At 41.2% G+C, this 25,207-nt stretch overlaps 2 protein-coding genes and 1 pseudogene across 3 annotated transcripts in view; all 3 read left to right on the forward strand.

Annotated features, from left to right (window-relative positions):
- Window positions 1-3,864: 3,864 nt before the first annotated feature.
- SMIM8 (small integral membrane protein 8) lies at window positions 3,865-15,283 on the forward strand. 2 transcript variants are annotated; one of them, XM_022552425.2, is made up of 3 exons: window positions 3,865-3,936; window positions 10,942-11,099; window positions 13,802-15,283. In XM_022552425.2, the coding sequence occupies exons 2-3, from the start codon at window positions 10,965-10,967 to the stop codon at window positions 13,958-13,960; spliced, it is 294 nt and encodes a 97-aa protein (XP_022408133.1). In that variant the 5' UTR covers window positions 3,865-3,936; window positions 10,942-10,964; the 3' UTR covers window positions 13,961-15,283. The 2 variants fall into 2 exon arrangements, with proteins under 2 accessions (XP_022408133.1, XP_089777970.1); XM_089921844.1 differs by having other exon boundaries at window positions 10,942-13,912.
- Window positions 15,284-15,330: 47 nt separating this feature from the next.
- Window positions 15,331-25,207, forward strand: part of C12H6orf163 (chromosome 12 C6orf163 homolog) — a 57,880-nt gene continuing 48,003 nt past the window's right edge. Inside the window, exons 1-3 of the mRNA XM_022552438.2 lie at window positions 15,331-17,480; window positions 22,269-22,363; window positions 23,796-23,903. Of these exons, the coding sequence (XP_022408146.1) occupies window positions 17,333-17,480; window positions 22,269-22,363; window positions 23,796-23,903 (351 nt within the window). The 5' untranslated portion in view covers window positions 15,331-17,332. The remainder of the gene's footprint in view (window positions 17,481-22,268; window positions 22,364-23,795; window positions 23,904-25,207) is intronic.
- Window positions 17,490-22,262, forward strand: LOC149747850 (density-regulated protein pseudogene; annotated as a pseudogene).

Raw genomic sequence — 25,207 nt, forward strand, 5'->3', positions numbered from 1 at the left:
CTACATTAAAATTGTTTTATTTCAAAGGTATGTACAGTGAACAGCGGTTTCTATTCAGTTGTACAACCCAAATATCCCTAACTTTCTCTAGCATCTGGATAAAAATAAGGTCACTTGAACATTGATACTGACATTTCACTGACTTATTTGCCTACAGGCAAACCTCAGGGCCTATGCCCTCCACACCCCAGGGCGTGGCTATTGACAACGGGCTGGCCACAAAGCCTTGCTTGGGCCCCCTCTACCTCAGAGGGCTCCCCTCCTCTCTGGAAATTGGGTTTGGGCAAAGGTGGAAGAGTAAGAAAAAGGGTGGGCTTGGGGTTTTTTTGTGTGTTTTTATCCAATGAGGGGAACAAGTTGATAAAGGAATAAAAGATCTGTGCCTCAGTTGAGAGAAGTTGTTTCTGCAGCCCTGGGTGCCGTCAGAGGCAGTTACAGAATTGATGTCCAACAATAATCAGTATCGAGGCTGCAAAGAACAAAGAACTTTTTTTGGGGGGGGTCTTAAAAAATTGCAATTTGGGTGACACAGAATCAGGTAAAACTAAAAGCCTGTTCCGGGGAAGAGAAAGAGTCAGGGGCTTATAAAAGCAAAAGCTACAGGATTGTTCAAGAATTATGACTGACTCTGATACAGGAAAGGAAATATTTGTCCATAAGGGATAGGCTGTCACTGGTTATTTTAGGGTAAGCGTCCAACACATATCTTGAGTTTCTGGAGCACTGGGCAGATGTTCTGAATGCCTGCTTTAGACGGTAAGTGATCAAAGGTCAGGTTCCATCCAGGCTGAGACATGCGTAAGTCACACTTTCTCGATGGCCTCCAGGCTCGACGTGAGAGAGCTCTCTTAGCAATACCAACTCCATTTAGATTTTCCTCTCACAAGCGGGGCCTGCAGGCCCATCGTGGCAGCTCTAACCTCCTGCACTAGGACCCCTTTCACAATATCTCACTTTCACTCCATTGTGGGAAAGCGTCTCTCATGGTCCAGAGGCCCCTATGCATTGGTTGCCTGCTCTTCATCATGGTACCTCCTCCTTAGCATCTCACTTGTCCACTTAACATCCCTTCTATGAATATTTCTGGAGCTCTTCATGTGTCTGGAAATATAGCTACGGGCAAAACGTAGAGCCTTCATGCAGCTTACATGAAGCTCCATGGAGCTTTCATGGCATAGTCATACCTTCATGGAACTTACACGCTAAAGGAGAAGAAAGGCAATAAATAAATAAATTATATGACAGCAGGTAACGACACTATTTGTTCAAGTCCCTCAGGAGTCTCTCCTGTGCATTCAGCACCAGGCCCACCCATTTCCTCCACTCTGGCCACCTCATTTAGTCACCCACAGTGAGTAGAAGGCATCCCTTCACCACCATGAGAGCATGGGAAAGCAGCACCCCTCAGTGGAAAAGCTCTATTCTATGGTCCCTGCCAGCTGCTGCTTTTCAGGAGTTCTGTGTAACTTCTCAGGAAGCAGGTCTACCTGTGGGGTGGACGTCTGCTTGTTTTGTCTTCCTAGCACCTCTACCCCCTCCCAACCCCCAGAGAATGTCTCCACCACAACTGGGATAACATGACCTTGACCCAGGCTGGGCCAGCCCTACTATCTCTTCCTCCTGTCCACAACAATTTGTCCTGAAAAAGGGTACATGACCCAAAGGTCATGAAAGCCAATCACAATTCTTTTATGAGATTTGATATATGGATGATTAGAAAAGCTCCCTTTCCACTTGGATGTACCTTAATGTGGTAGGATGCTGGAACTGCCAGCAGGGATGTACCCAAGACATGCAGTAAGTGTACCTGAGAAGCGCATAGAGAAATGAGACAAGGGAGCCCTGTTGGCATCTATGGATGTCCCATATCTCACTGTTCCCCAAACCAGTCCCCTCCCTGTACTTAATTACATGGGGTAATACAGATCCTTTTGCACTCAAGTTACTTTCAGTTATTTGCAGCTGAAATAACAGTTGTATGCTGAACCCACATTAATTATGTCACCTACTTTGACTTGGCGTGATGCTAGGGAAAAGAATCCAGCATTCATTTTATAAAAATCACCGCAACAATGTGGTGAAGAATCTGCCTGCCAATGCAGGGGACACAGGTCGAGCCCTGGTCTGGGAAGATCCCACATGCTGCGGAGCAACTAAGCTCATGTGCCACGACTACTGAAGCCCGCATGCCTAGACCCCGTGCAAAGATTAATTCTATTAATTCTTGCCTGAAAAAAAAGTACCCTTCCCTGAGAAGGCTCACAGACCACCAGTATTGTCCCTAGAGCAGACTTTGGGAACTTCTGATTATAATAGTTGTCTTTCATAAATCTGAATGCATTTTCACACAGATGAAACTTTGTTTTATGCAGCCAATCCCATCAAATAGAAAAGCTCCTAATTCTAGCAAATACCAGATGTCCTGTTAAATATTATTAAATATTGATGGTGCTACCTTATTACTTTTTTAAATTAATTATTTTTTATCTTTGGCTGTGTTGGTCTTCGTTGCTGAGCGCGGGCTGTCTCTAGTTGCGGTGAGCAGGGGCTATCTTTAATGCGGTGCGTGGGCTTCTCATTGCGGTGGCTTCTCTTGTTGCGGAGCACGTGCTCTAGGCATGCGGGCTTCAGTAGCTGTGGCTGGCGGGCTCTAGAGCGCAAGCTCAGTAGTTGTGGCGCATGGGCTTAGTTGCTTCGTGGCATGTGGGATATTCCAGGACCAGGGCTCAAACCTGTGTCCCCTGAATTGGCAGGTGGATTCTTAACCGCTGTGCCACCGGGGAAGTCCCTCTTGTCTTTTTTTTTTTTTTTTTTTTTTGTGGTACGCGGGCCTCTCACTGCCGCGGCCTCTCCCGCCGCGTGCCGCGGCCTCTCCCACCGCGGAGCACAGGCTCTGGACGCGCAGGCCCAGCAGCCATGGCTCACGGACCCAGTCGCTCCGCGGCACGTGGGATCCTCCCGGACCGGGGCACGAACCCGCGTCCCCTGCATCGGCAGGCGGACTCTCAACCACTGCGCCACCAGGGAAGCCCCCTGTTGTCTTTTTGATGATAGCCCTTCTAACAGGCGTGAGGCGATATCTCACTGTGGTTTTGCATTTCCCTAATGATTAGTGATGTTGAGCACCTTTTCATGTTACAAACAGCTTTTTCATTAAAATTTAACTTATTTGTCAGAAGATTGCCTACTAATACCAGATGTCAGTGACCTTTTAAAAATTAAACCTCAAATTAAAGTCAATTTGGCTTGAGAGAACAAGTTTTAAATTCAAAATCCATTTGCCAAAACTGTAAATAAATCCATGCCAAAATCTGGGCACCTGATATTCTATTTTGTTTGTTTTAACACAGCTTTTATCCCAACAAAGTTCAAATCAGCAAAGTACGTGCAAACCGGCATCCATATCTATTCTTATCACAACCATAGCCACATGTATCTTGCATCTTAGAATCTCAGGGAACTAACAGAATGTCAGAGGATTAACCGTACATTTAAATGACTGTGTCCCTGAAATGGGGCTAGGAGGAGACCAGATCCGAGCCTTCCTTCCCAAATCAGAAAGCTTTCCCCTTCCGTTAATAAATTTATGTAATTCTAGGTGATGTCTCCTTTTATTTATACAAAACACACACGCGAAACTGGAAAGTTATTTGAACCCAGTAGGCTGAAAACTTAAGGTAAAAAAGGAAGAAACCAAAAACGCCCTTTGCAAACTCCATCCCGCGGGCGGGCTGTAGGGCTTGGGAGGTGGAGGAGAGGCGCTAGACTGGTACCCCTCCGCTCCCGCGCCCCTGCGCCGCAGCCTCCGGGCTGTAGGGGCCGCTGCGGCGCCGAGCTTGCCGAGCGCGCTGGGCCGCTCTCTCCTGCAGGGAGAGACGAGGCGCAGGAGGAGAGGCGGAGCGCGGCGGGCGCGGAGCGGAGGTGACCTCGCGGCAGGTGAGCAGTGGCGGGGCCGGGGTGGCTGGGCGGAGGGCCGGCGGGTGGGGACAGGGCGGCCGCCCTACAGCGCACTCGACTCTGGCCTTGGAGGGCCCGGCCGCCATGCGGGCCTCGCTCCCAGGTGCGTGGACTTGGCGGCGTTCTCTTAAGCCCCCCGAATCCTCGCCACTCGGTGGGCGCCCTGAGCCGGGTCTTGGAGATCTCTGCGTGTCCCGCCCCATCCGTGGACACTTCCACCGCCGGAACCCTCCCATTTCCTGGACAGTTTCTTGGTATCCCAGCTCATCAAACTTCCTAACTAGGGGAAAGTGGTTTTGTAACTGTTTTCACATGAGGTGCCTCTTTCCTTTTTAACTGTTAAGTCGTGTGTTCCCCCAGCAAGACAATGTCTGGAACTTAACTGAATGCAGTTGTTTTGTTTTGTTTTTTTCTGGAGGCTTCAAAGGTATCAGTCTTTGAGTAGGGCCAGATGTAGTGTGGCTACCACACTATGGGGAGGGCAGCGGACCCAGGTAGTACTTTACACCCCTCAGATTGTAGGCAACAACCGTTGTCAACATCTTTCTCCTTTTTCTAGGTACAGTAAATTTCAAGAGATGGAAAGAGATTTTTAAATAGCGTTTTTTACCTTAAAAACAGCAAATACAGAATTCATCTTTAAAATTTAAGTGATTATAATTTTATGTTTCTTAAATCTTGTAATAAATAACTTACAAATGCAGAGTCTTATCAATTTAGGAGTAAGGTGGGGTGAAGTGGTGGACTAGGGGTGGGCTGGAAATTGAGAGACCTGGATTATCTCCCTCTCCCTTGGGCAAAGGCAATCTCTGTGGGTTTAGATTTCTTTGTTTAAAAAAAGGGGACTGGATTCGATGGTGAAGATGACAGTAGCTACCAGTTACTGAACATCTGTTTTGTCCTATAAAAAATGTTACCTCATTTAATCCACATAGTAATTCTATGCATTAGATAATATCCCTTTTATAAAGGTGCAGACTGAGGCTTAGAGAGGTTGTCACTCAAAAACATACACCTAATCTGTAGCAAAGTTGGAATTTGAGGCTATTCTACACTCCCTCAAGACAGAAGTCCTCTGATTCTGTCCCAAACTTGCTTATTCTAATTCAATTTTTTTTTTTTTTTTTCCCCCCCTACGCGGGCCTCTCACTGCTGCGGCCTCTCCCGTTGCGGAGCACAGGCTCCGGACGTGCAGGCCCAGCGGCCATGGCTCACGGGCCCAGCCGCTCCGCGGCATGTGGGATCCTCCCGGACCGGGGCACGAACCCGTGTCCCCTGCATCGGCAGGCGGACCCTCAACCACTGCGCCACCAGGGAAGCCCCTCAAATTAATTTTAAGGTGTCCTGCCCCAGACTTCAAGTGATTTTCTTAAATATTAAAATAGTGTGGTATGTGGAACTAAAATAACAAGTACATTTATATCTCATTAAAGTATTTTGTCCATTGGCTTTGATTATTGCTGACATGCCTTTCACTAATGTTCAATGATTCTGATAATTTTCTAAATTTATCTTCTACTGAGATACTTATTTCAAAAATGAATATCTGAAGATAAAGGTTTTCCCCCAAAGTAACTCAGATTCTTTATATCTTGGTCTAATTTTCATGTCATGCCAATTTTATTTCACTGAATTGTTTAATGTCAGTTGCCAAATATATTCTGGATCATCCTGCAGAGTAAGAATTTTACTAAAGGAGAGAAAATCATTCAAAAATGACTGTTCCTGACTTGGCTTAGGAACATCTTTGTATAGCTTCGCACAGTGTGCATTATTCATTCCAGGGGAGCACCATTCTCACTCACACTTTAGGGTGTGAATGACCCTTGTGGCATTGGTGCAAAGAGTCAGTCCTTTACCTCTGCTGCTTCCTTTTCGTATCACATATTGCCTTCAACAGAGGGTGGGCAGAAGAAAAAGGTAAAGAACTTTTTACCAGGAGGGACATATGAAGTAAACACAGCTTAGTTTAGATCTTTTTTTTTTTAATTTTTATTTTATATTGGAGTATAGTTGATTTACAATGTTGTGTTAGTTTCAGGTGTACAGCAAAGTCATTTGGTTATACAAATACATATATCCATTCTTTTTCAGATTCTTTTCCCTTATAGGTTATTACAGAATATTGAGTAGAGTTCCCTGTGCTATATAGTAGGTCCTGGTTGATTATTTTATATATAGTATTGTGTGTATCTTAATCCCAAACTCCTAATTTATCCACACTCCCACCTTTTCCCTTTGGCAACCCTAAGTTCGTTTTCTATGTCTGTGAGTCTGTTTCTATTTTGTAAATAAGTTGATTTGTATCATTTTTTTAGATTCCACATATAAGTGATATTATATGGTATTTGTCTTTCTCTTTCTGACTTACTTCGCTTAGTATGATAAGCTCTAGGTCCATCCATGTTACTGCAATTGGCATTATTTCATTCTTTTTTGTGGCTGAGTAATATTCCATTGTGTATATATACCATATCTTCTTTATCCATTCACCTGTTGATGGACATTTAGGTTGCTTCCGTGTCTTGGCTATTGTAAATAGTGCTGCAGTGAACATTGGGGTGCATGTATCTTTTCAAATTATTGTTTTCTCCAGATATATGCCCAGGAGTGGGATTGCTGGATCATATGGTAGCTCTATTTTTAAGTTTTTTTTTTTTTTTTTTTGCGGTACACGGGCCTCTCACTGTTGTGGCCTCTCCCGTTGCGGAGCACAGGCTCCGGACGCGCAGGCTCAGCGGCCATGGCTCGTGGGCCCAGCCGCTTCGCAGCATGTGGGATCTTCCCGGACCAGGGCACGAACCCGTCTCCCCTGCATCAGCAGGCGGACTCTCAACAACTGTTTCACCAGGGAAGCCCCTATTTTTAGTTTTTTAAGGAAACTCCATACCGTTCTCCATAGTGGCTGTACCAATTTACATTCCCACCAGCAGTGTAGGAAGGTTCCCTTTTCTCCACACCCTCTCCAGTATTTATTGTTTGTAGACTTTTTCATGATGGCCATTCTGACCAGTGTGAGCTGATACCTCATTGTAGCTTTGATTTGCATTTCTCTGATGATTAGCTATGTTGAACATCTTTTCATGTGCCTATGGGCCATGTGTATGTCTTTTTTGGAGAAATGTCTATTTAGGTCTTCCACCCATTTTTGGATTGGGTTGTTTGTCTTTTTGATATTGAGCTGCATGGGCTGCTTGTATATTTTGGAGATTAATCTCTTGTCAATTGCATCGTTTGCAAATATTTTCTGCCATTCTGTAGGTCTTTTCATTTTGTTTATGATTTCCTTTGCTGTGCAAAAGCTAAGTTTAATTAGGTCGCATTTGTTTATTTTTGTTTTTATTTTCATTACTCTAGGAGGTTGATCCTTTTGGATTCAAAAAGATATTGCTGTGATTTATGTCAAAGAGTGTTTTGCCTGTGTTTTCCTCTAAGAGTTTTATAGTATCCAGCCTTACATTTAGGTCTTTAATCCATTTTGAGTTTATTTTTGTGTATGCTGTTAGAGAATGTTCTGATTTCATTCTTTTACATGTAGCTGTCCAGTTTTCCCAGCACTACTTATTGAAGAGACTGTCTTTTCTCCAGGAGGGACATATGAAGTAAATACAGTTTAGTTTAGATCTTTTTTTACAGGCAGGTATGAAAAATTCTCCTCTCTTCTATTTAAAAAAATTATATACAACAGTTTCTTTTCATGAGTTGTTAAGGGAACAACAAATGGGTGATGGAAAAATGAAGAAGAAATAAGAATGGGGGCACCTGGACAGATTGCAGAGCCAGGTGGTGGCCCTGGGTTACCTGATGTATTGAGCGTTTTACAGGTGGGCCCACACAGAAACTAATCACCAAATTACTTAGCCAGGAGCAGTTCAGTGCCAGGTTCCCATCATCCTTGCTAGTGTGTGCATGTGTGTGTTTGCGTGTGTGTGCGTGTGTGTAATATTTATTTATTTGGCTGCGCTGGGTCTTACTTGTGGCATGCGGAATCTAGTTCCCTGACCAGTTATTGAACCCAGGCCCCTTGCATTGGAAGTGCGGAGTCTTAACTGCTGGACCACCAGGGAAGTCCGGAGATTCCTCTTTTAATGCAATAAATGAGGTTCCTAGCATACAAATAAACATATCTTGAAAGCAAGTGTATCTAGAGATTCGTCAGTATCATATACAAATAAGAAAGTGCTAGTTACCTGCAGTGGGAAAAGAAGAGTAAGGGAAGAAGTGGGAGAAAGTGATGGGGAGACTTAGGAAGTTCTTATGGACATGTGCTAGATGTTAACTGTTGTCTTAGGTACTGCTGATTCAAGTGGTAATGTTGGACTAGGTTGTTGCTGTGCTTTGAACTTACGGTGCTGCAGCCTTTTAAAATGGAATTATATTAGCTCTGCACTTGAAAGTAGCTAATCAGCTTTTACTACTAGATTAAAAGTTTGCTTTTGAAATAGAGACTTGTTTTCCCCAAAAGCACTGACAATTAACACATCTGTGAAGAAACAGCTAAGGTTTTGCATCTTACATACTTTATTTATTCAACCACCACATCTTGAATTTCTGCCCCAGGCATATTCCTACAGCTCTGTGTGCTGGGCATGTGAGGAGATGCAGAAGAACCTTCTCTTACATGAAAAAAATGTTCTGCTTTGTTCTGTTCTTATATATCACAAATTCTTACCTACTAAGGCCCTTTTTGGCCTCAGTAATCTGTTTCTTTTTACTTAAAGTACAGAAGGTTGTTAAAATTCTTTATTAGTTTGATCAGTGGCATAAACAAGTTATGCAGTTTGGGGAGAACTATTGTAACATCTTCAGTGACTGTGGCTCATTAAAGGAGAAGCAGCGATAGAACTGAGCTGTCTTATTCCAGGCCTAGTAAAAGAATGATATATAATGGAAAATATTATTTTCATACGTTCCCCAAAGTATCACAATGAAAATTGTGGCATATTAAATCTTTTTAAATATAGTGTAGTAGGTAATTTAAATTGTAAAAGGCCCTTTCAATAAACATTTGCAGTGGTTTCTAGCCCAGGTGTTCTTTAATTGTCATTTCTGGCAGAGTTTAACATAAACAGAATGTGGATGTCCAGAGGTTGCAGTATAGTAAATACTACCTTGATTGCTTATTTGCTTGATTCGTCACAAAGCAAATGTAGGTTCGGCTTAGGAAAGAGGAGACCAAAGAATCTTGCATGTGTATATATATAAATATTAATATATCTGAGAGGCTTGAGAGGCTGTCTTCCAGGTTATAGTCCTCAGTAAGGTCCCCAAATAAAACTTAGCTTGCAACTTGTAGCTTGCGCGTTTTTCTTCACTTGAGAGTTTCAAGAAGTTCACTTGAGAGTCGGGCATATGAGTGGACCCCTGGTGCTGCAGAAAATGTTGGATTTTTTTGCCAACCTTGGGCATGATGAGTTTCAAGCAAGTGTGTGCTGGCTGAAAAAATTTCAGGCATGTTATGGAATGATTCAGAAGTTGTCTGTAGTGAAAAAAACACTGTTCAGTAGAGAAAACTAGTAACTTGAATGCAGTTGAAATTTTAAAAAAATTGCTTGTTACAGCTTGAATGACGTTTTAAATGCTGATGAAATAAGTGTTTTACGAGTTGTTACCTCATATACTTCGTGTCCAAGGTAGACTTTGCAGAAGAGGTAAACAGAGGTTGATGATTGCTCTATTCTGCTGTAATGCATCGTGGTCGGAAGAGATGAGACCACTTGTCATTGGCAAGTCAGCTCACCCCCAGGGCTGCAGAAATGTTTATTTGCTCCCCAGTGATTATGAAACCAATACACATGCCCAAAGTATGGGAGGTTTATTTAATGAATGGCTGAGAATGGTTAGCAAAGGGATGGAAGGGGTGAAACCAAGATCCTCTTGCTAATGGCCACCTGCTGTGCCTATAGCACACTCCTGTGTTTGGATCACACATGTGTTGAGCTTTCCCATTGAATAATCAGTATGTTTTGAAAAAACTGAACTAACTTTCTCCATAAGTAATAAAGTTGCAAAAATATTGCTTTTATAAAGACTATAAAATGGAAGACTTAAAGAATACTTGAATAAACAAAGCCCCAATGAGTGTTTAAATGTGAGTGTTTGACTCTCATTTCATAACATTTACTATATGAGAGGGTTCAACATTTCCCCTGAAGAATTTTATTATATTGTCATCAAGTTCAGCCTTTCTTTGGAAGGTGTCTTTCCCTACCTTCTCCTTTGCAACTCTGCCCCCGCCCCCAAGCATTCCGTGGCAGGAATGGTAGGAATAAGCTTTTGCCTAATAGTATCTAGAAGAGAAAAATATTCACAAAATGATGACATTCCAGCTGGGAGAGCCAGAAGCCAAAAGACATACTCGGATCTAATAGGATAAATTCTGAGTAATTAAGAGAAAAAAGGGTATTCAGATTAAGGAGGTAGCATAGTGGTTGTTTCCAGAGAGTGGCTGATAGGCAGAGAGGGAGTGAGGACTGACAGCTGCTCACCCTTCTGTCTGGTGCTGGTGCTGGGGTGGCTGGTGGAGGAAGGCAGAGGGGGTGGGAGCAGTGGAGCAATGGAATGCTCCTGTCCTGAAGGGCTATTGGAAGGTGAGGAAGAGTGAAAATGGAAGGAAATTAAGAAGGTGTGGATAACCCACAGGCCACTTCCACCCTTAGCACCCCCTTCATATAACAAGATACAGTGTGACTCAGACCAACAAACAAATTATCTAGCCTCCTGGAAAAGTAGGAAGACAATTTTTGCATACCTCACTAGTTTGGTCTAAGAGATGAAAAATAAAATAGCCATTTTGCCAAGCAAAACCTGAAGTTCCATTTACAAAGTATGTGTTATACAAAGGAAAAAAATAATTGACCATCATTTTTGGTGGAAAAGTGGACTGGAATTCAAAAAAGAATGAATACGGAATCCGTTTCTTAAAGAGCATTATCAAAAGAACATAATCTGGAAGGGAAAAAAAGTCTCTCATTTTATTTTTAGGTACTAAATCATCATTAGTCAAGATGTCTTCAGCACCTGAGCCTCCAGCCTTTAAAAAGGAGCCACCCAAGGAAAAAGACCTGGGAAACCCAGGGCTCAGAGGGGTCCGCTCCACAACCTTATTTCGAGCTGTGAATCCAGAGCTCTTCATTAAACCTGTAAGAAATACATCCATGATAAGACTTTTTTTTTTTTTAATATTTATTTATTTATTTGGCTGCGCTGGGTCCCAGATGCAGCATGTGGGACCTTTAGTTGCTGCATGTGGGATTCAGTTCCCCAACCAGGGATCGAACCAGGCCCCCTGCACTGGGAGTGCGGAGTCCCAGCCACTAGACCACCAGGGAAGTTCCCAGGATAAGACTTTATGTTCAATTTAACTAGGCTGTCAGAAATAGATAGGTCTTATTATTTGATTTTATCTTGGAAGACCTCTCTGTGAATAAAAAGCAGGTGGAAGGGAGATCTTAAATGCTGTTTCACTTAATACACATATAAAACTAATTATTTTGAGTACATTTGGAGAATTTTAATGGAAAATGGTTGGATTTTAATGGATTGACTTTTCAAATTCCTGTTTAAAATTTTATTTTAATATCTGCATTAATTTTAAGGAAATTTTTATTGTTTGATCAAGTATTGTTAAGTAAATAAGATCTTCCATTGAAACAAAGAAAACAGACTGAAAATCTGGTCATTCTTTTTTTTTTTTTTTTTTTTTTTGGTACGCGGGCCTCTCACTGTTGTGGCCTCTCCCGTTGCGGAGCACAGGCTCCGGACGCGCAGGCTCAGCGGCCATGGCTCACGGGCCCAGCCGCTCCGCGGCATGTGGGATCTTCCCGGACCGGGGCACGAACCTGTGTCCCCTGCGTCGGCAGGCGGACTCTCAACCACTGCGCCACCAGGGAAGCCCCTGGTCATTCTTATAGTCTACAGTTCCAGGCTTTATTAATATTTTAACCTAGGGGGATAGTGCAAACAACCTTGAAAAATTTCAAAACATGCATTTGTACACTGTTAGGGAGTTAGCTAATCATTCATATTTTTGTAGCAAGTTATTGAATATATTTGATATGATAAATTTTACATTTTTAAAATTCAAATCATACAGTATACTTAAATGTATTGAATGTGATTAGAATTTTAATAACATAGTTGCCAGTATAAGCTGTTTGAAAGTTAAATAGGTCAATTTAACAATCAAATCATTAAATCAAAGTAGAATGTTTTAAAAACGTTGAACTAATGTATTCTTTTATATATATATTTATTTATTTACTTATTTATTGGCTGCGTTGGGTCTTCGTTGCTGCACGTGGACTTTCTCTAGTTGCAGGGAGCGGGGGCTACTCTTCGTTGCGGTTCGTGGACTACTCTTCGTTGCAGTGCCTGTGCTTCTCATTGCGGTGGCTTCTCTTGTTGTGGAGCATGGACTCTAGGTGCATGGGCTTCAGTAGTTGTGGCACACAGGCTCAGTAGTTGTGGCTCCTAGGCTCTAGAGCACAGGCTTAGTAGTTGTGGCTCGTGGGCTCTAGAGCGCAGGCTCAGTAGTTATGGCGCATGGGCTCAGTTGCTCCGCAGCATGTGGGATCTTCCTGGACCAGGGCTCGAACCCATGTCGCCTGTATTGGCAGGTGGATTCTTAACCACTGCGCCACCAGGGAGGTCCCTAATGTATTCTTTTAATTGCCAAATACATTTCAAGAATTGTAAATTTAGGGCTTCCCTGGTGGTGCAGTGGTTAAGAATCTGCCTGCCAGGGCAGGGAACACAGGTTCGAGCCCTGGTCCGGGAAGATCCCACATGCTGCGGAGCAACTGAGCCCATGTGCCACAACTACTGAGCCTGCGCTCTAGAGCCCGCGAGCCACAACTGCTGAGCCCGTGTGCCACAAGTACTGAAGCCCATGCGCCTGCAGCCCGTGCTCTACAACAAGAGAAGCCACCGCAATGAGAAGCCCACACATTGCAACGAAGAGTAGCCCTCGCTGCAACTAGAGAAAGCCCGTGCGCAGCAACAAAGACCCATCGCAGCCATAAATGAATGAATGAATGAATAAATAAATAAAGTAAGAAATATTTTTAAAAGAATTGTAAATTTAAACTGCTCTGAGGTTTGACCTTTATTTTTTTTGATGATTAAGATTTGAAATAATAGTAGTACAACAGGTATGGTGACAGAAGCAGAAAATACAAATTTAAAAAGCTTTTTTTAAAAAAAATATTCAAAGCTGCATCACTTTGCCTCTTAGGGTCTTGGATTTTACAGCAGCAAATCAAGGTTATTATAATAGCATTTCTCCTCCAATCACTAAATTTCTTGAGGTAATAGAATAAGTTCCCAGAGAAGAGCGTGTATATTTTGCTGTACCTGGTATATGACATGAAAGGGTTTCTGCCAGTTATCCATGAACTCAGGTGAGAAGAATAGCATGTATACTTCATTCCTCACTTCCTAACAAAATTAACTAATTTAAGGTTTGCAAGTGGGAAGCTTGGGCCCAGAGAAGTTAAGCAACTTTTCCACATCACACAGATAACACTGAAAACTCTGAGCACTGGACCAGTTTTCATGCCTCTCGTTTCCCTCGCACCTCTTCCAGCCTCAGCTTCCTAAAGGTGAAGGTTGGAGATGTCCCAGCTGTGGAGAGAAGAAGCAAGAGTCTTCTGTAGTCTCTAAATTATCAGGAGTTGAGTTAATTGAATAAAGAACTGGGTAAATTTTTATAAATGAAATTAATACCATAGGAATGTGGTGTGGTACTAAAGCCTTGGCGTGTCAAGAGAAAAGTGCAAGAGATACTTGAGTCTCCTCAAATGATGAGTCTTAATGAGGTCTTACAATTTTTTTCCTTTGACAGAACAAACCTGTAATGGCTTTCGGATTGATAACCCTTTCACTTTGTGTGGCTTATATCGGTTATCTACATGCGACACAGGAGAATAAGAAGGACCTCTATGAAGCTATTGATAGTGAGGGACACAGTTATATGAGGAGGAAAACATCTAAGTGGGATTAACAGTGCTGGTTACTGCAGATGGAGCTTTACTGGGGACTCTGAAATCTTCAGGTGAAGATTAGCACCAAACAGTATCTTGTTTCTTGTTCTAGAAGATGCTACTGAGGAAGAAGGATGACGGTTGCAGCCAGGCCACTATAGTGAATGTTGTCCTTTCAAAACTGTAGCCATTATCGCATTCTTTTTCCACAGAAAGAGCTGCTCAATATTTTTTCTTGACTAAATCCTCTTGTAAAAGTGCCATGAGAATGGAAGTCACTTTTGTGAATTAAGTTCTATATAATAAAAAGTACCGATGCTCTTAAATTTACATGGTATTTTTAACATTTTAAGGGGAATTGTGCATTTACAACTGTTGTGAGTGTTTAGTTTGTTTTGCTGTTTGCAAGGACAGTGTTCATTTTCTACCTGGCATAGAACCTATATTTGTAAAGAAAAAAACAATTGTAAATTATCGTAAAGCCTGCAGTTAAAAACAAATAGTTTTGACAGAGTCACAGATGGGTCTTATGTTTCGATTTTCCATTTCAGCTAATTTTGGTCCAGAATTTTAATTGAAAAGATACTCCCATTCAACTACTAAAATAAAGATTAAATGAGAGAATAACCCAAAGTAATTGGAGTTTTTCTTTTTTTAAAAAGAAAGTATGTTATACTGAGTATGATGTTTTTATTTGACTATAACCGTTATCTGTTTTGGCTTTTGTAAATGTTACAGTGATATTATAAATGTAGACCAAATGTTCTTAAAGTTATTTAAAAACTAGAACTACTCAATAGATAAGAAAAGAAGGTCTAGTTTTAAAATAACCATAAGAACATGGGCTTACCTTATATATATATACCTTTCTGATGAGTGTTCTAGACCTGTTTCATTTCTAGATATTTACCGCATTCTCCAAATCATTGGAATTGGAGCTCAGTAATAAATCTCATCTCTGAAATTTTGTTTCATTTATTATTAACAAGTAAAATAATTGCATAGGCAGAGTTTATCATCATAATGTAATATTTAATTTCCAGTGCTTTATTGTGGTTTTGCAAGATACATGAAAATGTAATTATGTCTGATTTGTAAATATTAAAGAGCTTAGCTAATTATCTACATGCAACTAAATTAAATCTTTACTACTGAGCCCTAAATATTTCTTTGCTAGGTGTCTCTGTATAGTACACTTAAAGTAGTTTAAAATGCACTTAGGAGGTATAAAATGCCTTTTAATTTAAAGTATTATCTTCTGCTGTTGGTTATTAAAGAACTAGAGTTCTTCTGTTTTCAACTTACGCATTTAATGTCACATCATTGTCTTTAGAGTTCTTCTAGTAGTCAGCAAAATAAGTTGCTATTTGGTGAGGGAGGTATTAGTTGGGTGAGCTATCAGGAGATATTGCAGCAAAGAAGGGCATCCGGAACTGGACGGAGGGCGGCCTTAAGCCATGTGACGTGTGTGAATGAACCAGGGTAGCAGTAGATTCTGCAAGGCACACAGCTGTGAAAAGTAGTGCAAGGGAAGAATCCCATTAAATTTTAGGAGCAAGTAACTGTGATACTGTATATTTACAGGGTGGTTACAAGTTCTGTAGCACAGTCTTTCTGTGTGCAGTGTCAAAGGCTGCCTGGCTGTGTGTTGATGTTTTCATTCCTCTAAAGGAAAATGCCACTTTGACAGAGTCAGTTGTCTAAGGAGGGGATGCTCAGGGCAAGATAATTACAGCCTTTTGTAGTCTGGGTTCAAGTGGTAGGAGGAATGTTTTCCAGTGCAGGAATCTGGTTGAGATTGGGCAAACTCAGTAACATAAGAGATTCAGTCTTGAAGCAAGTCTTGGTAAGTGAACCTTTGATAAGGTGTAAGCGACCTCTTTGCCCAGGGAAGCAATCTCTTCTGATAGAAGAGCTATTTGCCCAGAGGAGCGAGCAGTTCAACTGACAAGTTGATAAGAATTTCCTGACATAAACAGTGAAGTTACTTATTATTTTATACCCTTATCGGGTGACCAATCTGTCCCAGTTTGCCAGGCATCGAGGGGGTTCTTGAGATGTAGCACTTTCCATTTTAAAACAAGGACAACAAATTAGTTAACTCTGATTTTTAAAACCAAGCTTAGTAATTTTGAGTGCTTGCTTAATGAAAGTAAATTTTCCTCTAAGATACTTGTGATATTTCCCAGTTTTATTGCCATGGCACAAAAACATATTTATAGATAACCTGAAAAAAAATTAAACTCCCTCCTTTTCTGGCCTAAAAAATCACTTCTTTTTTTTTTTGGTTTTTTTTTGGTACGCGGGCCTCTCCCGCTGCGGAGCACAGGCTCCGGACGCGCAGGCTCAGCAGCCATGGCTCACGGGCCCAGCCGCTCTGCGGCATGTGGGATCTTCCCGGACCGGGGCACGAACCTGTGTCCCCTGAATCGGCAGGCAGACTCTCAACCACTGCGCCACCAGGGAAGCCCCAAAAGTCAATTCTTTAAAACAAACCATTTAATAGAAAGTATAGCAGGCTGAATAATACTCCTTTTCCCCCAGCCACCCCAGAGATGTTTGGATCCTAATCCCTAGAACCTGTGAATATGTTCCATTATATGGCAGAAGGGTCTTGACAGATGTGATTAAGTTCAGGATTTTGAGATGGGGAAATTATCCTTTATTATATGGGTGGGCTTGATAGAATCACAGAAGTCCTTATAAGAGAGAGGCAGATGATCAGAGGAAGAAGCAATGTCACCCTGCAAACAGGAAGAGAAAAGGCTATATTGATGTGAGTCCATGGGCCAAGGAACGTGGGTGGCCTCTGGAAGCTGGAAAAGGCAAGAAAACAGATTCTCCCCTAAAGCCTCCAGAAGGACCAGTGCTGCTAACATCTTAATTGTAGCCCCATAAGACTCATTTTGGACTTCTGACCTCCGGAAGTGCAAGAGAATAAATTTGTGTGGTTTTAAGCTACTAAATGTGTGGTAATTTGTTACAACCCCAGAAGGAAACTAATACAGAAGGTATCTGGGAAATGAACAGCTGTACCATGTTCCCTTTAGTCATTATTTCTAGTCGCTTTTATGAGCAAAGCTTGTCTTACCTAGCAACAGTTGCTAAGTAAGTTAACAGTTTAATCTAGAGTCTAGGAGGGAGCAACTGCTTAAATCTTCCCAAATCCAGTGCCCAGACCTTATATGGCAGAGGCTTTCATTACCGTTCTTTACCATTAGGCACATAACCACTACCTAATCATGGCAAATCATTTAATCCTTGCAAGCCTCTAGCATTATCTTCAAACCTTGAACCTCTTCCAGCTTTCTCAAACGTCTAGCTTTTCTTAAAATTACTTTTTCTGATCCTTAGAGTGTTTTGACTGTACTTAGTAAAAGACAAATTTAATTATGATCAGAAATCCGAATTACACAAACTTTGTTTGCTGTGCTGTATGTAATAAGATAATTCCACCAGCCCCCTTTGGGGAAATCTTCAAACGGATCCATGAGTACAAGCCATTTAAGACACGCTTTTACACTCACAAAGATATACTGGGTAAGTGACTTTGCTGTTTTTCTTTGTTCTAATGTTTCATAGCATTATATGACATTCTTCCTGATGTGTAGACTTTGATCAGCCCTCCTGATCAAAGTTGCTTGTCCTGCAGGGGTGTCTGTTTGGCATGAGAAGAATGTGGGTTGAAATCCAGTTCTCCATTTCCCAGTTGTGTGCCTTGACAGTATGCTTAGTCTCTCAGTCTGTCTCCTTATATGTAAATAGGTATGTTAATACTTACCTTGCAGATTTGTCTGAGGCTTTAATGAAATATTTGTACCTATTCTAAAGCCTGGCACATAATAGTAACTGAGAGTTCTTTTTGCCCTTCCTCATAATTGGGCACCTTCCATACACATAGGAGAGGAAATATCTCTAAGTAATACCTTAATACATGGGTGAAAGAAACTATATTCTTTTTTTTAATACATCTTTATTGGAGTATAATGCTTCACAATGGTGTGTTAGTTCCTGCTGTATAACAAAGTGAATCAGCTGTACGTATACTTATATCCCCATATCCCCTCCCTCTTGCGTCTCCCTCCCACCCTCCCTATCCCACCCCTCTAGGTGGTCACAAAGCACCGAGCTGACCTCCCTGTGCTATGCGGCTGCTTCCCACTAGTTAATCTATTTTACATTTGGTAGTATATATCCGTCCATCCCACTCTCTCACCTCGTCCCAGCTTACCCTTCCCCCTCCCCGCCCCCGCCCTCAAGTCCATTCTCTATGTCTGCGTCTTTATTCCTGTCCTGACACTAGGTGCATCAGAACCATTTTTTTTTAGATTGCATATATATGCGTTAGCATATGGTAAAACTATATTAGTAGCTGGTGACATAAAAGTAGGTAGATCTGGGTAACAGAATATGTACTATATATACACTTATTTTTCTTCCTCTTTTAAATCCTTTTGTATTTTTAAAAATTTTTTATTGAAATATAGTTGATTTACCATGTTTCAGGTATATAGCAAAGTGATTCATTATATATATATATATAAATATAAAAATTTATATAAATGTATTTTATATAAAATATATTTATATAAAATATATATTCTTTTATATAAATATATGTTCTTTTTCAGATTGTTTTCCATCATAGGTTATTACAAGATATTGAGTATAATTCCTTGTGCTATACAGTAGGTCCTTGTTTATCTATTTTATATATAGTAGTGTGTATCTGTTAATCCCGAATTCCCAATTTATCCCTCCCCCCCATATATACACTTCTAGTAAGCAAATCAAGTTGTAATTACAGGTTTCCTTCTCATATCTGTCAGATTTTTCAGTCTGACTTTAAGCCTTAAAAGTGTTTTCCTAAGAACTCTCAAAATACTTCTCATATCCTCTCTTCCTTAATATGTTAAATTAGTGGTGATTAAATTTCACTCCTGATCTTTGAACATGTAAGAAGCTAGAGAATAGATGGTGTTTTGAAAAAGCTAAAATGTAGCGGGAGATCAAATTGGGATCATCCTCTAAAAATATCAATACCAAAACTGATAACTGATTTTAACTTTTAGTAACTGTTCAGTATGACTTATTAATTATTATCTCTATAATGATTTGACCTTTTACACCCAGAGCAGTGGATATCTATTCTTAATATGCTTTTATGGGTTGATTCCTTATGCCTCCTAGGATATCTGAATCCAAACATTAAGTGAATAAATTAAAGCATATTGAAATGTCTGTATCAATGCTAATGAGTATTGCATAGGGTAGTTCTCAACCCTGGCAGTGTCCTACAGAACTTTTAAATCCAAACACAGACTCATTGGATTTAATATTGTTACCGAGCTCTTGGGCGGCTCTGGCCGGGGAAGACGAGTCTCATGTGTCACTTCAGCTGGCGGTGGTGGCGAGCGCGGAGATGGCGGAGACTGTGCGACCACCCGGGTTTTGAAATGGCTGCTGACATTTCTGAATCCGGTGGGCATGATTGCAAAGGAGACCCGAGGAGCAATACCAAGTTAGATACAGATTACCCACTTCGAATCCTTTACTGCGGAGTCTATTCATTACCAACAGAGTACTGTGAATATATGTCTGATGTTGCTAAATGTCGACAATGGTTAGAGAAGAATTTTTCAAATGAGTTTGCAAAACTTACTGTAGAAAATTCACCCGAACGAGAAGCTGGAACAAGAAGTGAGGGTCAAGGAACAGCAGGGGAAGAGGAAGAGAAGAAACAAAAGAGAGGTGGAAGGGGTCAAACAAAACAAAAAAAGAAGGCTACTACAGAAGGTTAGATAGCCAAAATTCCCAGAGCAAAGAAGAAATATGTAACAAGAGTGTGTGGCCTTGCAACTTTTGAAATCAATCTTGAAGGAGCACAAAGGATTTTTGCTCAGAAATTCTCCTGGGTGCCTCAGTAATAGGGGAGGATGAAATCAGCATTCAGGGAGACTTTACAGATGACATAAGTGATGTCATTCAGGAAAAATGGCCAGAAGTGGATGATAATAGCATTGAAGATCGTGGAGAAGTGAAGAAGCGATTTTGAAAATTTGTCTGTATTTAATGATCTGAACTGATTGTTGATATGGCCAAAGGGAAAAAGGTCTTTATATATATATTTGTATATATTTTATATATATATATATATTTATCCTACAGTAAAACTGTAGCCTACCCTCACCCCTGGCATTTTCACTGTTCTGTACAAGGCTGCTTTTTTTTTTTTTTTTTTTATTTCCAAAGTCTAATAAACAGGAGAGGGTGTCATGCTTGTGCATGAAATAGAATTTAGTCAAATAAAAAATTTTGGTCATTTGGTACTGAAGTTTTCTTTTTTCTTTTTTCTTTTTTTGCGGTATGCGGGCCTCTCACTGTTGTGGCCTCTCCCGTTGCGGAGCACAGGCTCCGGACGCGCAGGCTCAGCGACCATGGCTCACGGGCACTGCATGTGGGATCCTCCTGGACTGGGGCACGAACCCGCATCCCCTGCATCGGCAGGCGGACTCCCAACCACTGCGCCACCAGGGAAGCCCATGACCCACTTCTTGACATTATCCTAAAGATATAATGTCTGGTTTAAAACTGTGGTTGAGGGTGTTCTTCAGAGTGCTACTCATGATGTAAAAAAATTACAAATGATAAAGATGAACAATTGGGAAATGGTTAAAGAAATGATGGTTTGTCATATGGTAGAATATTTGCATATATTTTAAAATATTTTCTAGGAATACTTGGAACGTGTTTGATAGTGTTAAATAGGAGGTCAGACCCACAAATCCATTTTATACATTATTTTCATCATCGTTTTGAGTGGATAGGCATTCAGAGAGGCTGAGTTCTTTTTCTGACTATAAATTTATGTGAGTAAAATTCTGCTAACCATTTGAAAATAATATACACCATTGCTCAATATAGTCTGGGAAATAGCAATTGAAATTTGTTTTCCTTACAAGAGAAACAGTGACAATGAATCTTAATGAGTACATTAAATGAATTTAAAATCTGTTTTTATAAAGGTCTTAAGTCAGGTGCTACAAACTGAAAAGAAGACTCATGGTATTTTAAATTGCTATAGACACCTTTAAGAAAGTTAGAACTCATTGTTTATTGCCATGCAAATTGCAATATTAAATGAATTAGTGGGTTTTAAAATAGTTGAAATCTTAGAATGTATAATAAAGATACATTATCTTTAATCTTTAATATAAATTACGAAAGTGAAATTCTGCATTAACTGTGAATTTATCTGATAAAGCAAATTTACCCATTAAAAAAAAATACTGTTACCGAGTCCAAACCTGTTCTGCTCACCATACAACAGGCCAGTGAATCAGGAGACTCAGGGCAAGGAATAACGACTTTATTTGGAAAGCCAGCAGACCCAGAAGATTGCAGACTAATGTCCTAGAGAACCATGGTACCCCATTCAGAAATCAGGCTTCTTTTATATTAAAAGGGGTGGGGGGGGGTGGCTGGTTGTTGCAGACTTCTTGGTGCAGGAATCCTTTGTTCTTGCAGCTGTCTGGGTAGGTCAGGTCATGATGTTACTGTAACCTCCAGCAAGACAAATTTTATTCTCTGTTTTGCAACTTTTTATCTCTATATGAATGGGGAAGTGTTAACACCTTTAAAGGTCAGAACCTTGAGAATGGGCTATCCTGTAAATTTCAGGCTATAGGCAACATTCTTAACTCTAAGCAAAACAATAGAATACAAAGGTTAAAGTAAAAGAAACAGATCTAATATGGAGTCAGATTTGTTCTTCCCTATTACAATACTAATCCAACACAGACCCAGTAAATTAGAACCTTCAGAATCGGCCCTTAGCTTGTGGGGTTTTCTTTTAAGTTTTAAAATATTTTTTACATATTTTAATAGTTTTTTATTTGGAAATAGTTGAAGACTGATAAGTTTTAAAAATAGAACAGAGAGTTCCCATCCAGCTTCTCTCATTGATGCCTTACATAATGCTGCTACACTGTCAAAACCAGGAAATTGGTGTTGGATCAATACTGTTAATTCAGGTGCAGACCTTACATGTACTTTTTTTCTTTGGTGTGTAGTTTTATTTTACTTTTTTTAAATTTTACTTCCCCAGTTGCCTCCCTGTGGACTGGATCTAATACACAGTGCTGTGAGTTCCCTCTTAATCAGTTAGGGAAGAACTTACCCCTTTCATGGGTATCTTTAAAGACTGACATTTCCTGAAAGGATATATTTCTTAGATAACTCTAATAAATAACTCGATAACAGTGAAAAGGAAAGCCAAGAAACAGTCTGTGGATATTTGTGATTTCTTTTTTCTCTTCAAACACACAGATATTGGGACAGATATTCTGAATAAAGGAGAGCAGTTTCAAGAAGCTGTACTCAAAGAACGTATTGCAAAAGCAGAAGCTGACATATGGGCTAAGGTAAAGGAAGTTGGAAATCAACCTGAATGCATCTTTGTGGTTCTTTCACGTTTTGGATTTGTATGAAAGAGTGGAGTCAGGCAGAACCGACTTGAATGCTGGTGTCTGTGGGACCAGGGTAGCAAGTTCTTCAATTCCGTAGTCTTGGCGTCTTCAAATGTAAAAGAGGAACAGTAATACTCACTCTGTAGGATTATTGAGAGAGTTCAATGAAATAACGTGCCCGGCACACAGTAGGTGCTAAGTAAGAAGTAGAAGTCATCAGGCACTTCCTTCTGTCTAAATTGCCCCTCTGTGTGGATGACTCCTGCCTGCTCCCTTTACTCTCATGGGATTAAAACCTTTTTAAAAAGACATTCTTGTTGTAGGTGTTTATTATAGCTTAATATTTAATATATAGTAGACCATTCGTTTGTGCAGTGTGTAATGCCCCTAAGTGCTTGTTTTTTCCAAATGCTGCGTCATAGCTGACTCTCCTTTTCACCCCCTCTCCCAGCTCCCCTTCGCTCCAAAGTCCTTGACACCTTGTCCATGCGACTGCCGAGGGCCATGGAGGCAATTTGAGGGTCTTGGGGCTCATGGTCAGATCCCAGACACTTCAGCGAAGCAGAATCTCAATTCTCCAGCTCCCACTTCTTCCAGTTAGAGAGAAAATGCCATACGTGACTTCCTAAAGAAAATTAGCGCTCCTTGAGAGTGGGACAACCCACAGTGCTAGAACATTATTTCTTGGTTTCTCTATAAAGTAAGCATCATAGCAAAGAGTGTTGGAATTGCCCAGCATTAGTCCCAGCAAAAGCTTGGTATTAAAGTACTTCGAAAGTACAAAATGCTTCAGTGCAAAGGATAATAGAAATAAAAATCTTACTAGACATATATCCTTATCAATAATAATAAAATTTAAATTGATTGTGAGCCATTAACTACCCTAACACAAGAGAATGCTTTTGTGAATAATGTACAATTTAAATATAAGTATAACAATATACAATTTAAATATAACTAATGTTCTGGGCATTCTCTTGAAATAAAATAATGAAACCTCTTCCTGAAGACCCTGATGCAGGGGATCTGGGATGGTACTCAGCCTCCCTTCTCAGTAATTTCAGGCTTCGTGCATTTTTCCACTTCTCTGTATTTTCCAGATTTTCTGCGATGAGCATACATGACTTTGATAGTCAATCAAGCAAGAAATAAAGTGCCAAAGAAAAAAGACAACCCAGCAGCCTGCAGTAAAGCTCTCCTTAGCAATTCCTGAAACAGTGATTTTAGCCACGGTTTGGGCCGTGTTAGGGCATCTCTGGCTGAGGCCTAGATTGCTATGGGAGGTTTGAGATGGGAACAGAGCCAGTAGTCAGGGGCCCCAGGGTGGTTGCTAGTTTTCATTAAACATGAAAACCTGATACATATTAATAAATGAACTCTTTCAAAGGCAGATGAACGCCAAAGAGAAGCAGTGAAGAAAGCCCTTGAAGAAGCAAATGACATGCACAAAATGAAAATCCAGATTCTGAAAGAGGAACATCAAAAAGATTTACAGGTTTTTATAGTGGCTTGTTTGTTGTCTTTTTAGCGGTACTTTAGTAAAAAGCTCTGGCATGTTCCATGGAGGTTGGTTGGGAGGCCCAGGATTTTCACAGAAGGTATGCTGGACTCCATGGCAACAGTGATGCATGGGTGCAAGAGAATCCCTTTGACATAATGAAGCATAATGAATGGACTTTGATATAATGAACCCAAACCTTTATGGGGTTAAGGTATGAAGGAGGCACCCCTGCCTGCCGGACCCTACATCCCTTGCCACTGGCTCTCTTTCCTCCTCTCAGTCCCCTTCTTCTGGACCCTCAAACCTGTATGCACCACACTCCTTCCCACCTTGGGAACTTTGCCAGAATGTTCTTCCTGCACTTCATCAGACATCAGGCATCACTGGTCAAGGGAGACCTTACCTGATCAGCTCTGTCCTGCTACCCATACACTGTCCTTGTCACCCCGCCCTCTTTAACAGCATCACCACCTAGCACTGGCGTAAGTAAGTAGATTGGAGGATTGATTACTTGTTGAATATCTGATCGCCATCTGCCTGCAGCCTTCATAAAGGTGTGTCTGCCTTGCTACCACCCTTGTCCCGGTGCCAGCACGGTGCCTTGACTTTGTAAATGTGAAAACGGGCTGAAGAGAGGAAGCAGGCGCTTCTCTCCCTTCTCCTGAGCTCTCTGATTGCATCCTTTTTCCTAAGTTTGCATTTACCGCGATGCCAATAGGGACCTCTGTTTCTCAGGTATTTCCTGCAGGACCAGAGGTCACACAATGAGGGGAACTCTTTCCAGCCTGTAACTTGTTCCAGTACACGACTCTGGGTAGTCAGTAAACTGTCCAGGCAGAGACCCAGGGGTTCCTTACACAGTTCAGTCCCAAACTCTGCTCAAAGGAAAAAACAGAACTATTTTCACACGTGGGTCACGGGAGGGACAGGACAGGGCACGATGCAGGTGTGATGATTCCTGGGCAGAGGCTGGAGGGAAAGTGGCAGAAGTGTGGACCCAGGTTTGGCCTAATTCAATAAGAACATAACGAATAAACAGTTCAGGGACCATGGGCCCTTTTGTCTCTCGTTTCAGCCGTGAGCACCTGCCATGTATCAGCTCTGTACCAGGCGAGATTAAATAGACTGTCCTCAGAAAACTTTCTGGCAGGAAAGGGACCCCCACCCCAGGGATCCTAAGGGACGGTTGATCCTCCCTGCTTGGCTCCCGTGGCCATCCCTGATTTCACTTCGAAACGGGAGGAGCGTTTATAGCATGTCCAGATAGGCCTGCTGCTCAGCTAGCTGGGACCGGAACG

The sequence above is a fragment of the Delphinapterus leucas genome, chromosome 12 (genome assembly GCF_059928025.1).
Source record: "Delphinapterus leucas isolate spDelLeu-1000000601 "Yukka" chromosome 12, BTC_Dleu_Yukka2, whole genome shotgun sequence".
NCBI lineage: Eukaryota > Metazoa > Chordata > Mammalia > Artiodactyla > Monodontidae > Delphinapterus > Delphinapterus leucas.

Bases quoted from the DNA above. Each gene is read 5' to 3' on its own strand.
- SMIM8 (XM_089921844.1), top strand. From the start codon at position 10,965: ATGTCTTCAGCACCTGAGCCTCCAGCCTTTAAAAAGGAGCCACCCAAG.